At 41.3% G+C, this 17,658-nt stretch overlaps 1 protein-coding gene and 2 non-coding genes across 3 annotated transcripts; all 3 read left to right on the top strand.

Annotated features, from left to right (window-relative positions):
* Positions 1 to 12,850: 12,850 nt before the first annotated feature.
* On the top strand, positions 12,851 to 15,790 carry rpl10 (ribosomal protein L10). The gene is made up of 6 exons (XM_073823128.1): positions 12,851 to 12,950; positions 13,360 to 13,418; positions 14,730 to 14,837; positions 14,935 to 15,073; positions 15,320 to 15,482; positions 15,563 to 15,790. The coding sequence occupies exons 1-6, from the start codon at positions 12,928 to 12,930 to the stop codon at positions 15,716 to 15,718; spliced, it is 648 nt and encodes a 215-aa protein (XP_073679229.1). The 5' UTR covers positions 12,851 to 12,927; the 3' UTR covers positions 15,719 to 15,790.
* On the top strand, positions 13,629 to 13,763 carry LOC141291701 (small nucleolar RNA SNORA70). The gene has a single exon (XR_012340367.1). It is a non-coding gene; the product is annotated as a small nucleolar RNA SNORA70 (small nucleolar RNA).
* On the top strand, positions 15,108 to 15,242 carry LOC141291702 (small nucleolar RNA SNORA70). Its single transcript, XR_012340368.1, has one exon. It is a non-coding gene; the product is annotated as a small nucleolar RNA SNORA70 (small nucleolar RNA).
* Positions 15,791 to 17,658: the final 1,868 nt, after the last annotated feature.

The following is a 17,658-nucleotide window of genomic DNA, read 5'->3' as shown; positions in this document are numbered from 1 at the left end:
GTCCCACTTACAAATGAAATTATCAGTCTAAATATTAGTCTAATAAATATTACTCTAAACTGTTTATTTTAACAGTGAGAGACAGAATAACAACAAAAAATCCTTCAAAAAAGTTATACATTGATTTGCATTTTAATGAGTGAAATAAGTATTAGATCCTCTGTCAATCCACACGATTTCTGGCTCCAAGGAGTCTCTCTTAAAGGGAGTGCTCCTAATCTCAGTTTGTTAACTGTATAAAAGACATCTGCCCACAGAAGCAATCAATCAATTAGATTCCAAACTCTCCACCATGGTTAAGACCAAAGAGCTGTCCAAGGATGTCAGGGACAAGATTGTAGACCAACACAAGGCTGGAATGGGCTACAAGACCATCGCCAAGCAGCTTGGTGAGAAGGTGACAACAGTTTGTGTGATTATTCGCATATGGAAGAAACACAAAATAACTGTCAATCTCCCTCTGGTCTCGGGCTCCATGCTAGATCTCACTGTGTGGAGTTTCAATGATCATGAGAACAGTGAGGAATCATCCCAGAACTACACGGGAGGATCTTGTCAATGATCTCAAGGCAGCTGGGACCATAGTCACCAAGAAAACAATTGATAACACACTACGCTGTGAAATCCTGCAGCACCCGTAAGGTCCCCCTGCTCAAGAAAACACATGTACAGGTTTGTCTGAAGTTTGCCAAAGAACGTCTGAGTGATTCAGAGAAGAACTGGGTGAAAGTGTTGTGGTAAGATGAGACCAAAATCAAGCTCTTTGGCATCAACTCAACTCACCGTGTTTGGAGGAGGAGGAATTTGCCTATGACCCTAAGAACACCATCCCCACCGTCAAACATAAAGGTGGAAACATTATGCTTTGGGGGTGTTTTTCTGCTAAGGGAACAGGACAACTGCACTGCATCAAAAGGACGATAGACGGGGCCACGTACAGTCAAAACTTGAGTGAGAACCATTGAAAATAGGTCGTTGATGGGTATTCCAGCATGACAATGACCCAAATGCAAATGTGATTTTATACAACAGTTCAGTAAACAATAAGTTAATATTGTGCATATTTTAAACACAATATTGTCTGTTTTGCTCAATTTTGCCAAGAAAAATATTACTTATAAAGCCACAGCAAAACTGAACTTAACTTCCTAAAAAGGGCTGCGTTAGGGGTTCAATCGTGATCTTCCAGTGGTTGGTGGCGTCTGGCAGTCTGATTCTGGCAGGTAACGTGACCGCCTGGTTGGCTGCCTGGCGACTGGCACTGTCAGGAACTATTGATTTATGGAAGATTTATGTGTTTTGCTCTCCTGCCAGCCAGTTGAAGATTGAACACTGACTCCAAAGCCATTTGCTTAAGTCCTGAATGAATCAGCAGTCTGAACAAATTGAAGGAATAAATGACTTAGGCCTTGTTTATAGTGCAGGTCTTGATGCCCAAGTCTTGAAGGATGAGTAGCCTATATATAATGCAATCTAATAAAGCCTAAAGTGTATATTATATAATTTAATGTGTTTATCCAATTACAGTGAGGGAAAAAATATTTGATCCCCTGCTGATTTTGTATGTTTGCCCACTGACAAACGAAATTACTAATCTATAATTTTAATGGTAGGTTTATTTTAACAGTGAGAGACCGAATAACAACAAAAAATCCAGAAAGTTGCAAAAAGAAGTTATAATATTTATTTGAATTTTGATGAGTGAAATAAGTATTTGATCCCCTATCAATTTGCAAGATTTCTGGCTTCTAGGTGTCTCTCTTAAAGGAAGTGCTCCTAATCTCAGTTTGTTAACTGTATATAAGACACCTGTCCACAGAAGCAATCAATCAATCAGATTCCAAACTCTCCACCATGGCCAAGACCAAAGAGCTGTCCAATGATGTCAGGGACAAGATTATAGACCAACACAAGGCTGGAATGGGCTACAAGATCATCGCCAATGTAACGCCAGGCCAGCAGAGGGAGCCCTTACTCTCTGACTGTTGCTGCTCCCTCTGCTGCCTCGTTGGTATCTTCCTGTTTGTCCTCCATAAAAGCCAGCTTCACACACACTCACATTGCGAAGTATTGTTTTGCTATTGCGGACTCTACCAAGCGTTTATCTTGTTTCATTGCCTTGTCTTGTTATTTTCACGGTTTTGTTTCACGGTCATAGTTTTGTTTTCATTGCCATAGTTTTGTTTCTTAGCCATAGTTTTGCCTAGCTTCATTGTTTTGTTTGTTTTGCTACTTTGGACTGCTCACCTGGATTCTGACCCACGCCTGTATTACTGGATTACGCTTTTGTCTTGCCCTGGATGTTATTGTTTGTTTGGATATTGACCCTGCCTGTCTCGACTACGATCTGTAATAAAGCTTGCAATTGGATCTTACACGCTTCCCTGAGTCCTCGCCTTACAGAAATACTTCGCCTACCAAAGATCCAGCGGCTTTTCACCACAGATCGCCATGGACCAAGCAGCTTCTCGTCTCTTCAACCTACGTCAAGGTAATCGGGCAATAGAGGAATATGTGCAGGACTTTTGTGAACTGTGCCACTTAGTGGGATTTAATGATGTTGCCCTCAAGGACATTTTTCGTTTTGGCCTCACTGAGGAAATTTCAAGGTTAATGCCACGCTATACTCCTCACTGGACTCTAGAAACATATATTGACTTTGCTCTCAGATTAAGTGGTTCCTCGTTTACTGTGGGGATAGCTGATGAGGAACCCTGCTATTCCCCAGTATCTGCCACTCATCATTCTCCACATTTAACCGCCATGTCTGGAATTATTCACGTGTCCCAGCCTGCTCACGTCATGTCTGCTGCTTCAGGGCTTGCTCACGTCATGTCTGCTGCTTCAGGGCCTGCTCACGTCATGTCTGCTGCGTCAGGGCCTGCTCACGTCATGTCTGCTGCTTCAAGGCCTGCTCACGTCATGTCTGCTGCTTCAGGGCCTGCTCACGTCATGTCTGCCGCTCCAGGGCCTGCTCACGCCAAGCCTGCCGCTCCAGGGCCTGCTCACGCCAAGCCTGCCGCTCCAGGGCCTGCTCACGCCAAGCCTGCCGCTCCAGGGCCTGCTCACATCATGCCTGCCATCCCACAGCCTGTTTGCAAGATGGCCACCATTCCAGAGCCACTTCACAAGATGGCCGTCATTCCAGAGTCTGTTCACAAGATGGCCGCCCTTCCAGAGCCTGTCGCCAAGATGGCCGCCACGCCAGAGCCTGTCGCCAAGATGGCCGCCACGCCACAGCCTGCACCCAAGATGGCCGCCACGCCACAGTCTGCACCCAAGATGGCCGCCACACCACAGCCTGCACCCAAGATGGCCGCCACGCCACAACCTGCACCCAAGATGGCCACCATGCCAGTCCCACGCCAAGCCACGATCCTGATGTCAGAACCAGCCCACATCAAGTCTGCTGCTCCAGAATCAGATCACGCCAAGTCTGTCAAGCCACGGCCACTTTATGTCACAGCATCAGCCAAGCCAGCGTCTGCTTACCCCCCAGCCACCAAGTCAGCTTTCGCTAACATCACATCTAATCATCACAGTCTGATATCCAGCGTGAGAGATACGCCGCTGATGTCTGCACGTGCAACTGGTCTCCCTAAACTCACATCAGCCAAGCCAGCACCAGCTTATGCCACTTCAGTCAAGCTACAGCCTGTTCACATCATGTCTCCTGCTCCAGAGTCTGCATCTATCATGGCTGCCCTTCCAGATGAGGTTCCTCAGTCAAGTCACGTCTCTCCTGACCTGCCAACGACAAGTCACGCCACAGCTGCTGTTCCTGTCAAGTCAAGTCACGTTACAGCTGCTGTTCCTGTCATGTTAAGTCCCGTCACAGCTACTGTTCCTCCAAAGTCAAGTCAAGATACAGCTGTTGTTCTCCACGAGTCAAGCCAAGATACAGCTGTTGTTCTCCACGAGTCAAGCCAAGTTACAGCAGATCTCCATGAGCCAAGTCAAGTTGCTGCTGTTGTCCATGAGCCAAGCCAAGCCACAGTCGATTTTCATGAACCAAGCCAAGTTACAGCAGATCTCCATGAGCCAAGTCAAGTTGCTGCTGTTGTCCATGAGCCAATCCAAGCCACAGTTGATTTTCATGAACCAAGCCAAGTTACAGCAGATCTTCATGAACCAAGCCTAATTACTGCTATTATTCCAGAGCCAAGTCACGTCTCGCCCGAGCGTCCAGAGCCAAGTCACGTCTCGCCCGACCTGCCAGAGCCACGCCATGTCTCGTCTGACCTGCCAGAGCCTCGCCATGTCTCGTCTGACCTGCCAGAGCCTCGCCATGTCTCCTCTGATCTGCCAGAGCCTCGCCATGCCTTGATTACCAGTTTCAAGGACCCTCCTCTAATGTCAGTGCGGGCTACAGGCATCCCAAGCCACGCAGAACTGACGCTTCCAAGTCTCACACCTTCCAGCCCAGTGGGCATCCCATTAACCACCGCACTGCCTGTGATGGCCATTGCTATTTTAAGTGTGTGGGCTGCACACTGCACCACAGAGGCCTCATCTGTCCATGAGTCTGTCCACAAGTCTGCTCCAGAGGCCTCGTCTGCCCACGAGTCTATCCACGTGTCCGCTGCGCCAATGCCTCTTATGGAGGCGGCGTCCATAGCGGAATTCCCTGCTCTGCCTGCTCCGCCAAGGCTTCACGCTCTGCCTGCTCCGCCAAGGCTTCACGCTCTGCCTGCTACGCCAGGGCTTCACGCTCTGCCTGCTCCGCCAAGGCCTCCTGCTCTGCCTGCTCCGCCAAGGCTTCACGCTCTGCCTGCTCCGCCAGGACTTCACGCTCTGCCTGTACCGCCAAGGCCTCCTGCTCTGCCTGCTCCGCCAAGGCTTCACGCTCTGCCTGCTCCGCCAAGGCTTCACGCTCTGCCTGCTCCGCCAAGGCTTCACGCTCTGCCTGCTCCGCCAGGACTTCACGCTCTGCCTGCTCCGCCAGGGTTTCACGCTCTGCCTGCACCGCCAAGGCTTCACGCTCTGCCTGCTCCGCCAAGGCTTCACGCTCTGCCGGCTCCGCCAAGGTCTCACGCTCTACCGGCTCCGCCAAGGCTTCACGCTCTGCCGGCTCCGCCATGGCTTCCTGCTCTACCTGCACCACCAAGGCTCACTGCTCTGCCTGCACCGCTATGGCTTCCTGCTCTGCCTGCAACGCCAAAGCTTCCTGCTCTACCTGCTCCTCCATGGCTTCCTGTTCTGCCTGCGCCGCCTAGGCCTCCTGCTGTACCAGCTCCGTCAAAACTTCTCTGTCTGCCATTGCTCCTTGATCCAGGCCCACCTCTGCTCCACGATCTAGGCCTGCCATTGCTCCATTGCCCAGGACCTCCAAGTTTCCACTGTCTGCCACTGTTTCACGGTCCAGGCCCACCTCCGCTCCATGATCCAGGTCTGCCATTGCTACATGCCCCAGATCCTCCATTTCCTCACTGTCTGTCACTGCTCCACGGCCCAGGTCCTCCAGTGCTTCACTGTCTGTCCCTGCTCTACGCGCCTAGCCCTGTCTCTGATACTGTTCCCCTTCATGGACCTGGCCCACCGTCCCACCCCCTGCTCTACCACCCTCCTGGACTTATGGACTGTCGTTTTGGAGCGCCAGGAGTCGCTCCTAGAGGGGGGGATCTGTAACGCCAGGCCAGCAGAGGGAGCCCTTACTCTCTGACTGTTGCTGCTCCCTCTGCTGCCTCGTTGGTATCTTCCTGTTTGTCCTCCATAAAAGCCAGCTTCACACACACTCACATTGCGAAGTATTGTTTTGCTATTGCGGACTCTACCAAGCGTTTATCTTGTTTCATTGCCTTGTCTTGTTATTTTCACGGTTTTGTTTCACGGTCATAGTTTTGTTTTCATTGCCATAGTTTTGTTTCTTAGCCATAGTTTTGCCTAGCTTCATTGTTTTGTTTGTTTTGCTACTTTGGACTGCTCACCTGGATTCTGACCCACGCCTGTATTACTGGATTACGCTTTTGTCTTGCCCTGGATGTTATTGTTTGTTTGGATATTGACCCTGCCTGTCTCGACTACGATCTGTAATAAAGCTTGCAATTGGATCTTACACGCTTCCCTGAGTCCTCGCCTTACAGCCAAGCAGCTTGGTGAGAAGATGACAACAGTTGGTGTGATTATTCGCAAATGGAAGAAATACAAAATAACTGTCAATCTCCCTCAATCTCGGGCTCCATGCAAGATCTCACCTTGTGGAGTTTCAGTGATCATGAGAACAGTGAGGAATCATCCCAGAACTACACGGGAGGATCTTGTCAATGATCTCAAAGCAGCTGGGACCATAGTTACCATGAAAATAACTGGTAACACACTATGCCATGAAGGACTGAAATCCTGCAGCGCCCGCAAGGTCCCCCTGCTCAAGAAAGCACATGTACAGGTCCGTTTGAAGTTAGCCAATGAACATCAGAATGATTTAGAGGAGAACTGGGTGAAAGTGTTGTGGTCAGATGAGACCAAAATCAAGCTCTTTGGCATCAACTCAACTCGCCGTGTTTAGAGGAGGAGGAATGTTGCCTATGACCCCAAGAACACCATCCTCACCATCAAACATGGAGGTGGAAACATTATGCTTTGGGTTTGTTTTTCTGCTAAGGGGACAGGACAACTGCAGTGCATCAAAGGGACGATGGATGGGGCCACGTACAGTCAAATCTTGGATAAGAACCATTGAAAATGGGTCGTGGATGGGTATTCCGGCATGACAATGACCCAAAGCACACGGCCAAAAATTTTAGACCACTTACTGTGAAATCTGTTTTCTCTCAGGCACATCACCAGTGTAAGCTTTATGGTGAATATTTCTACATCACTCTTGTTAACGTAGTTAATATTTACAACAAATATTTTTCCTGACTTTATTTAGTGGTAATTTTGGGAAATTTTACCCCAAGGGGGCTTTTTCCCCCACTCTACTTTAAGATACTGGGACAAAAAAAGCTCCTGTCTCATATTTACGTCCTATGGCAAGCGATATCACATGAGCATCAAGAGCAATAGTGTTAACAAAGTGTTGTTTTTGTCCCATATAGCATGATTGCAAATGTGATTTTACACAGCAGTTCAGTAAACAATAAGTTCATATTGTGTATATTTTAAACGCAATATTGTCTGTTTTGCTCAGTTTTGCCAACGAAAATATTACTTATAAAGCCACAGCAAAACTAAACTTAACTTCATTAACAGGGCCGCATTAGAAGTAAATCGTGATCTTGCGGTGGTTGGTGGCGTCTGGCAGTCTGATTCTGGCAGGTAACGTGGCTGCCAGGTTGGCTGCCTGGCGGCTGACACTGTCAGGAACTATTGATTTATAGAAGATTTTTGTATTTTGCTCTCCTGCCAGCCAGTTGAAGATTGAACCCTAACTCCAAAGCCATTTGCTTAAGTCCTGAATGAATCAGCAGTCTGAACGAATTGAAGGAATAAATGACTTAGGCATCGTTTATACTGTAGGTCTTGATGCCCAATTCTGATTTGTTGCCTATATCAAAATTTTTTTGACTGTTTGTTTACATGTTATTTCATTTGTGATCCATATCCGATTCATGTGTTTACACTTGTTATACCATCTGAAACTTTGCGCATACTTAAAGGGGGGTTTGAGCAACACACTATAGCCAAAATGGACGAACACAAAAAATGCTAGCTCTGTGATATATGTCAAATTTGCCAAACATCACCATGATGTTGTTATTTATCGCCTCCACACATAAACCGCGGAGAAGTACCAAATTGTCGCAGTTTTCAATGACGTACAGAACGCAATGCCTCAGAAAATCTGATCTGCCTGTTTACATGACAATCGCATTGGCACATCTGATTTATTCTCAAAAATGAATTAGGCCTGATCTCAAAATATCCAAATGTATGGATTTTCCTGTTTACACAGTCAACACATCCAATCTGTGTCACATATGGGCAAACATTTGGAAGTGGGTCACATTTAACTGACAGTTGTAAACGAGGCCTTAATGACTTCTAAAAACATTTACCGCCACTTACTGTCAGTTTTAGTTTCTTATTTAGAGTATCATTTCATTAAAAATAAAATAAATAAAAATTAAAGGGATAGTTCACCCAAAAATGAAAACTATGTCATCATTTAGGGTGTGTTCACATTTGTAGTTCGGTTCGTTTGGTTCTTTTGGTCCGCACCAAAAAGGAAAATGATACATTTGGTCCTGGTCCGCTTAACATTCACACTGGCATTTTTGACAGCGAACCTAAAGATACCAAACCATGAAATCATGTCGCATCTTGTGACAAGATGACAAGATGCAACGCTATGCGACATGATTTCACAAAGGGAATAAGCGGTGTATCTAAAACAAAATGAGCAGACGGGCAAAAGTGGAGCAATGAAGAGGTAAAGAGGTAAAAAATACCAATGCAAGTGAACTAGACTCTTCTAAATACACCCTTACTTTCTTTCGTGGAACACACATTTTGACGACTGTTGGTAACCAAGCTGTTTTGGTTACCAATGACTCATTGCATGAACAAAAATTCAAATGTTCTTCTTTTATGTTGAATATTTTATGTTAGGCTGTTGTATCCTAAATGTGTAATACATTTTATGTTGAATCAAATAAAATAATTCTTTCTAAAGCTATTTGTCTACTTGTCATCTTTGGGGAGTTTTATAGCCAAATTTAATTTGCGATTAATTAGATTAATTAATCACCACATCATGAAATTAATTTAGCCCTAATTTTAATATAATAATACTAATGCTGAATAGGATTTCTGAAACTCTTTTTTGTGATGTTACATTCACACCAACTCCAAGACAGCATTTATATCAACCAGCACAACATCAACAAATGATAGAATGTCTTCAAACTTTTAAAAAACAAAATTTTGGATTGGGATAAATAAATATCCATTCGCCTGACTCTGTCATTGGGGAGATCATCACATTAGCCATACAATCCCTGCAGGAATTAGACTATGACTTTTCCACACAGCTGAATGGAAAATTATCCAAGAGATTGTCATATGATTAATTATATCTTCAAATAAACACAAACAATGATATTTTAAGAGTCCTTCTGGGAAAAAAAGCTCACTTGGATTGTTTCACTGCCGCTTTTCAGCAGACCGATTACCTATACCAACTAAACACCAGCATGGTCAGGTTGAGAGGCCAGACTAGTAAACCACACTAACCTGTTGTTTTAGAGGGATGTAATGAGTAACACCCAACCCAGCCCTTTTTATACCATTTAGTTCCCTCTTTCCTCAAGTTTTTAATTCCTCTTTAACTTCATGAATCATTTTATTTTCCTTCTCACATTTGAAGTTACACCACTGGACAGCACACACATGCATGTACACAAGCACGGTTGCACAACAGCCTGCATATGCGAACTGCGCAGGGCCTGTGCAAGGCCAAGACACAATGGCATGTGAAAACTCATTCTACTTGTGAGCAAAAGCTGATGCTGTGCATTATATGAGGCCATGCAACTCTTCTACAGTAATGTGTGAAGCTTTGGGTGTGGTAACTGAAGCCCCACACCTAGCCTGTGGTTTGATGAACGGAAACAAGACCCTTTATAATGTATGAGATCACCATCACTAAAGACCAGCACCATAACACATTCTGACCTCTCTTATCGTCATATGTACCATATGCAAATGAAAAGAACCACAAGAGCAATAAAAAAAGTTTTCACTGGATCATGCCATTTTTGTCATGTTTTGTGCAACCAAATTTGGTTTAAACAATGATATAACCATAACAATAGATAATAAAGAAATACTCCGGTGGTTACGTTGCATATTTGCATCATGATCCCCTAAAAGAGCAGTTTTATGACCTTAGTTTGTAAACCAGTGTGGATTACCTTGGGAATTTCTGATGGATTTTTAGAATAGCGGTTTATGATTTATGAGCTAAAAACATATCTGTGGTAAACTTACTTGAAAAGGCTTTCATGTTTTCTTCTCGAACATAAATTACACAGTCAAACCTCAAATGTGAGTTCTGAAAGTGTATAAGATTGTCTGATTTATCTAATAAACTCCCACATGAAAATCAATGGAAAACCTCCCCAAAAATGTTTTGTGACATATTGATTTGTAAATCAGTCAAGTGTGTTAAAAGAAAATTGTTCTGTTTTTGTCATTTCTTAATATTATATGCCAAAGCCTTGGACCTAAATTCTTTGCGTATCTCTATGCTTTGTTGCTGTGGGAGTTGACCAGTCTAGACTGACTCTGGAACAGTTGTGAGATCAAATGAATGAGGAGGCAGATTTGACTTGGCCTGACCTGTTCACAGCCCCATCTAAGGTAAGAATGTGTGCTTGCCCCAGTTAGTTGAAGAACACAGAGCAACACAAGAGGAATATTTCAGATTGTTTACAGAGCTTTGGCCTCCGCTTCGGATAGAGTGGATGTTTCCTTGTTATAAATTATCTTTGTCAAGGCCTGAATTAAATCCCCCTCTCGGACATTCTTACATGACGGCTGCTTTAGTGATCTACATCTTAGCTGTTGTCCTACATTTCTATCAGATGTTCAGGGCAGAAGGAGGATTTTTGTAATGTCAAGTCATTTTTACACTGAATATGAGCAAACATTTGTGATTTCATGGGTTCCAATGACCACCCGAGCATTTGGTCCTCATTATCCACAATTCAGAGATATGAGGTCATTCCCCTCTAAAAATTAAGAGTGTGCAGGAGGGATTTCATTACCACATCCGAGCTGGAGGACAAAGCAACAGCGCTCCCTCGAGACAATGTGGGACGAGAAAACAGTTGATGTATTTGAAGGCTTTTGCCGCCATCTTGTGGTTGGAAATAGACTGCTTTGTCGTGATTTGATTTCAGAATTGTGTAAAATCAGCTTTCAAAATCAGCTTTCACATGTTGTATTCTTACTACGATGATTACACTAGATTTTTTTTAATCTGCATAACTGTAAAGTAAACATATCCTTACAAGCTAACGTTAACCCGATTACTGACCACTAAATGTAACAAATGAGAACTTAGTTTATAGTTTAGTTTCTTCAAACCTACCTTTTAAAAAGTAGCATACTGTGACATTTTGGCACGGAATTGTTTTCATGTTTTAATTAGTATCAAAAATTCATTTTCCTTTGAGTCATTCACAAGCTGCACAAGCAGGTGTGAAACTGAATTAAGAGCTTTTTTCTCGCTGACAAACAAATTGCTTTCGTAGGTTTGTTTTCAGTTGCTTAAAATGATTTGAATTCAGTTGAATTATTTTATTTTACTATTACTATTTGAAATTATTTATTTTAAATACACTACAGGTCAAAATATTTGTTTATGTTTTTTTTTTTTTAAAGAAGTTTCTTCTTCTCACCAAGCCTGCATTTATTTGATCCAAAGTAATTGTAGAAATTAATACTTTTATTTAGCACGGATGCTGTAAATTGATCAAAAGTGATGATAAAGACATTTATAATGTTACAAAATATTTTTTTCCAGAAAAATGCTGTTCTTCTGAACTTTCTATTCATCAAAGAAACCTGAAAAATTCTACTCAGCTGTTTTTACCATAGTAATAATAATAATAATAATAATAATAATAGTAATAATAATAATAAACGTTTTTTGAGCAGCAAATCAGAATATTAGAATGATTTCTGAAGGATCATGTGGCACTGAAAGCTGGAGTAATGATGCTAAAAAATCAGCTTTGAAATCACAGTAATAAAATACATTGTAAAATATATTCAAATAGAAAACAGTTATTTTAAACCGTAAAAATATTTCAAAATGTTACTGTTTTTGCTGTACTTTGGATCAAATAAATGCAGGCTTGGTGAGCAGAAGAGACTTCTTAAAAAAACATTAAAAATCTTACTGTTCAAAAACTTTTGTCTGGTAGTGTAAAGTATACAAAAAATTACAAAAATATATTTACTATTTTGAAAAAATATTTTTTATATTTTAAATGTAGAAACATTATTTCAAAGTCCAAGAAAATGCATTCACATATATCACATTTTAACTTAATTTGTTGTCTATAATATGTGTGAACATATAAAACCAACTTTAGCATAACTTAAAATTCTCCAAAAACTGTAATACTGCATTATATACAAAAGGATTAATAAATAATTATAAATCTACTTTTGATCTCTAGAAGGACATCTACATTTGTACTCAGCCTAAATGTAGGCTACTGAAATGTATTTTTATTGCCCCTGAAATACATATGTTTGTTTGTTGTATATGAAGGTTGAAACAATATATTTTCTATTACAAAAATATATTTCATTGAGCTTCACTGTTTGCAACATATATTTAGCATATATTTCAAATATTACACTAGGCCTCATCAACATTTGAAGTTGGTCTAAAATGTTTAGCAAAGAACAGGTATGGTTTTGATTTTAGAACAACTTTGATGAAGGTTTTCATCCACTTCAAATGTTGACTATTGTATTTTTGGCCATATGAGCAGGAAAAACGTTTCTCAGAGCGTCACTGAAAACAGTAAAGCGGCGTTCCTGGTACAAGGTACAACCCAAGATTTCTCTCATGGACTACAAATACCAGCAGCATGAGGAGCGCAGAACTACACATTTTGTACACAGGCTACTTTGGAGTCAGAGCGCAGAAAATGACAAAATATAATTTGTCTGCTACACGCGTTTATTAATACGAATTACACTATCGATAGCAGTTGATCCTACGAACTGGAATATAAAATCTGTTTAATAACAGCAAAATTGTGTAACCGGAAGTAGTTCCACTCGGTGCATTATGACGCAGCGGAAAGTCAGTATCCTTCCTTTCCTCCATTAGGTGAGTGCGTGGTAAGAGCGCGCTTCGTCGCTCTCTTCACTTTTGTCGACAAAACATGTTACTTACTAAATTGTGAATACACAATTTCTTTTTTAAAACCATTGTTATTGTGTACATTTCAGATTGCAACCATGGGCCGCCGTCCAGCCCGTTGGTAAGTTGTGAATTCGATGTTTTAAAAACCGGCCTTAATGAAAATGGCAGGGCCCGCTAACCATGTGCTGCACACCGGCCTCATTGAGCACTGACAGTAGACTACTGCACGCTGCTTTCTGCTGTTAACACAGACAATTCTGGCTTCTAATAAAGTGCATTCTAAAATTCTTAATCATTTGAAACCCTTTGTTGTTAAATGTCAAACTCAGATATCAGCGCCCAGTAAGACGCTGGAAGTAGCTTGACGTTTAGTCATTTGCAGTTGTTGAAAATGTTTAATCTGTAGATATAACAGATGTATAATTAGGGTGTTCAGCTTTGTATGCCTTACGATTTTTTACTTGTTTTCACTAGTTCACGTGTGTCGGTAGTTTCAAGTTTTGCTAATTGTCAGTCGTCTCTTGCAGCTACAGATATTGTAAGAACAAGCCTTACCCCAAGTCCCGTTTCTGTCGAGGTGTTCCTGGTAAGTTACGGAAGGCAACATGTCTAATATTTTAAATAATTTTAGCCATCGTTTATTGCTTTTTATGTAAAGTAAATGATCACCTTCTTGTAAGTTTAAAAGTGATTCATAAATTGATTCCCAATTGGCAATTTTCAATATTTAAGTCCTTCGTGTAATCACAAAGTAGAAAATTAATTGGTCAAAATATGTGGGTACCTTGACTCCTACCTGCAGCTTATTAAGCCGACCACACAGGTTGTATGTACTTGTGTGGTGTGCAAAGGCTGCAGACAGTAATTCTTTGGTTTGTGTATGAGTCTAGCTGTGCAGTGCTGGGCTTTTAAAGGGACCTTTGAGACATAACACTGCTTATTTTCCCCCCCCAAGTTGAATTTCCATTTGACCACTTTTGAGGGAGTTCGTCTTCTCTCTAGGCTCTAAAAAGGCTTTAAAAAGTCATTTAAAGCATTGAAATTATTAGAATTTCTATAGTTTACTTGATTTTAGAGCTTGTTGAATCCGCTTATTGGTTTTTATGTAAAGTTAAACTCGCAAGACATGGTGATCTTTTAAAGTGATGCATAAATTGATTTTGATGTGTTAGTTTGCTTCCAGAACAAACATTTACAGGTAGCTTACTCACCCCCTTGTCATCAAAGATGTTCAAGTCTTCAGTTGTAAAGAAATTGTTATTTGAGGAATGTTCTCCTTATAGTGGACTTCTATGGTGCCTGTGAGTTTGAACTTCCAAAATGCAGTTTCAAAAGGGTCTAAATGATCCCAGCCGAGGAAGATGGGTCTTATTTAGCGTAACGATCGGTTATTTCTCAAAGTTACAATTTATACACTTTTTAACCTCAAATGCTCGTCTTGTCTAGCTCTGCGATGCACATGCATACTCTGTGCACTCCAGTTCAATACAATTACGGTATGTCAAAACTCCCATCTCATTTTTTTTCCTCTAAATTTAAAATCATCCTACATTGCTGCAGAGAAAAAAAATGAATGTGCGAAGATCAAATGTTCCTTTACCAAAAAAAGGTAAAACATCGATGTAGGACTAATTTATTTTTCTAGAAAATAACTGATGGTTTCGTTAGATAAGACTCTTATTCCTTGGCTGGGATTGTTTAAAACCATTTGTAGCTGCATTTAAACTGCATTTTGGAAGTTCAAATTTGTGGGCAAAATTCCTGAAATGTCTTCCTCAAACAGTTTCTTTACAACTGAGAAAAGACGGACAGAACTTGTTCTGGAAGTGTACTCCTCCAATGAATCCAAATAATTCAAGAATTGTTCTGATCGAGCACATCCTTCTCTCAAACTCAGATCCCAAGATCAGGATCTTCGACTTGGGCAGGAAGAAGGCTAAGGTGGATGAGTTCCCCCTGTGCGCTCACATGGTATCTGATGAATATGAGCAGCTGTCCAGTGAAGGTGAGGTGTCTTCATACAATGCTGGTGTTCACATTTTATACTTCAATCATTTTCATCAAACACCTTCTGATCCATAGATCATATATCTTTGTCTTAGCTCTTGAGGCCGCCCGTATCTGCGCCAACAAGTACATGGTGAAGACCTGCGGTAAAGATGGTTTCCACATCCGCGTGCGCCTGCACCCATTCCATGTTATCCGCATCAACAAAATGTTGTCCTGTGCCGGAGCTGATAGGTGAGCATGTATGTGTGGTCTGTGACTTTGTCACTTGCAGCTTATTAAGCCGACTGCACAGGTTGTATGTACTTGTGTTGTGTGCAAAGGCTGCAGACAGTAAGTCTTTGGTTTGTGTATGAGTCTAGCTGTGCAGTGCTAGGCTGTTAAAGGGACCCTTGAGACATAACTTTGTGTTTTTATTTTAATTTTTAAAAAAATAGAATTTCCATTTGACCAGTTGAGTGTGTTTATCTTTATCTCCAGGCTCCAGACTGGTATGCGTGGTGCTTTTGGTAAGCCTCAGGGCACAGTGGCCCGTGTGCGCATCGGCCAGGTGATCATGTCCGTGCGCACAAAGGCCCAGAACAAGGAACATGTGATTGAGGCTCTGAGGAGAGCCAAGTTCAAGTTCCCTGGCCGTCAGAAGGTATGTAACCTGAAGTTGAAAACGGTCTATGTGATAATTGTGCGAATGTGGTAAGCTGACTGTCCCCATTATTTTCTTAGATCCACATCTCAAAGAAGTATGGATTCACAAAGTTCAACGCCTGCGACTTTGATGGCATGCTGGCAGAGAAGCGTCTGATTCCTGATGGCTGTGGGGTGAAATACATCCCCAGCCACGGACCCCTGAGCCGCTGGAAGGTCCTACACGCCAACTAAGCACTCACACTTATTCATCTGTGTGAACTAAGGCTCTATTGACCATGAATAAAGTCCATTCTTTGATTTACAGACTTGGTGTTTTTTTTTTTTTTTTTAATTGCATTTTGAACTTAAGGTAGTACATTGATTGAAAAGTTTGGTAGCATTAAAGTTAAAACGCAATGCATAATATTAACTGTCATTAGGGAAAGATTGGGAAATTTTTTTTTTTTGAGGCAATCTAAACACATTCAGTTATACACTGTCATTCAAGTGTTGCTGTTTTTTTTTTCTTTGGTTCCTCCTGATAGCATTGCTTGGTCTTTTTATTTGTTATTTTTGCCTTTAGTGCAAAGCTCAACTTCAGTCTTATCAGACCATATGTTCTGATGGATCTTTTCCTGTTTTGCCACATGGCTTCAAGCATGACTTTGCAAATTAAATTGAATTGATGTACATTCTTAAAGCAAATACTCATAAGTAATTTTAATTTATAATGTAATTTTTATTTATTATTTTTTTGGTAATAATCAACTAAATATACATTTTATATGTGGGCCATTCTGCAGAATTGGCTCAAAGTTGAAAGTCAAGCTTTTTCCACAAATTGTGTATGCAAATTGTGTAATATCCAAGGTACACATTTCTAATAATTATGCAGTTATTTCTCATTTTCAGAAAGTTTTGCAATGTTTGTCCCTTCCCTAAATGTGTCATTACTGAAATCCAATATGTAATTTAATAAGAAGGGATACATTGACCTATTAATGTGTTTGACATCTGCTGTGTGTATATATATATATATAGTTTTATTTTGTTAAGTGTTCAGAGGTAAATTGATAATTACAATTTTAACAATATTTCAAGTCTAATTTATGACATTTGTTCTGTTTATTTCAAACTTTATTTGTAAAAGACAAAGAGTTGATCATACTGATTTTAAAGTTATGGATTCATTAGTTTTAATATTCATTCAACCAAACACTATCATAACATCTTAGTTGATAATTCAATATACAGTGCCTTGCAAAATTATTCATACCCCTTCATTTTTTTCACATTTTGTTATGTTGCTGCCTTATGTTAAACTACTTTAAATTCCTTCTTTCCCACATCAATCTACACTCCCTACTCCATAATGGCAAAGCAAAAAATAGGTTTTTAACATTTGTGCAAATTTATTAAAAATAAAAAACTGAAAAGATCCCGTTGCATAAGTATTCATACCCTTATGCAACGGGTAGACTCCATTGTGAAAAAGGCCCAGCAGAGACTACTTCCTCCGCCAGCTGAGGAAGCTCAACCTGCCACAGGAACTGCTGAAACTGTTTTACTCTGCCATTATTGAATCCGTCCTCTGCACTTCAATTACCATCTGGTTCAGCTCAGCTACCAATTCTGATCTCAGAAGACTAAGTCGGATAGTGCGGACTGCTGAACGAATCATTGGTACAACCCTCCCTACCCTTCAAGATCTCTACTTATCCAGAGTACAAAAAAGGGCTGCCAAAATTACTCTGGACCCCTCACATCCAGCACACTCGCTTTTTGAACTGTTACCATCCGGTCGGCGCTACAGAGCACTGAGCACTAGAACGACCAGACACCGAAACAGTTTCTTTCCTCAGGCAATCCATCTCATGAACACTTGATCGTGGAACATACAACACTATACACTCTTTATTCATTTTTCCGTTATTTATTTAAAGCACATACTTACTTCCATTCAAATGTCTTTGCTATTTTTGCACATTGTCTGTCTTGTATACTTGTATATTGTTCTTTATAATATGTATCGTCTTGTCACTGTCATTCTGTAGCACTGTGGAGCTCTGTCACAAAAACAAATTCCTAGTATGTGCAAACATACCTGGCAATAAAGCTCATTCTGATTCTTTTCTGTGACACTCGAAATTTAGCTCAGGAGCATTCATATTGCTTCTAGGTGTTTCTACACT

This window comes from Garra rufa, chromosome 18 (assembly GCF_049309525.1).
Source record: "Garra rufa chromosome 18, GarRuf1.0, whole genome shotgun sequence".
In the NCBI taxonomy this organism is placed as follows: domain Eukaryota; kingdom Metazoa; phylum Chordata; class Actinopteri; order Cypriniformes; family Cyprinidae; genus Garra; species Garra rufa.
This window is presented reverse-complemented; position numbering and strand designations above follow the sequence as displayed.

What these genes read in the sequence shown, in the direction of transcription:
- rpl10 (XM_073823128.1), top strand. Translation starts at nt 12,928, where the DNA reads ATGGGCCGCCGTCCAGCCCGTTG. An exon ending in TTTCTGTCGAGGTGTTCCTG is followed by an intron (nt 13,419 to 14,729) that starts GTAAGTTACGGA and finishes TCTCAAACTCAG; the next exon opens with ATCCCAAGATCAGGATCTTC. An exon ending in TCCTGTGCCGGAGCTGATAG is followed by an intron (nt 15,074 to 15,319) that starts GTGAGCATGTAT and finishes CTTTATCTCCAG; the next exon opens with GCTCCAGACTGGTATGCGTG.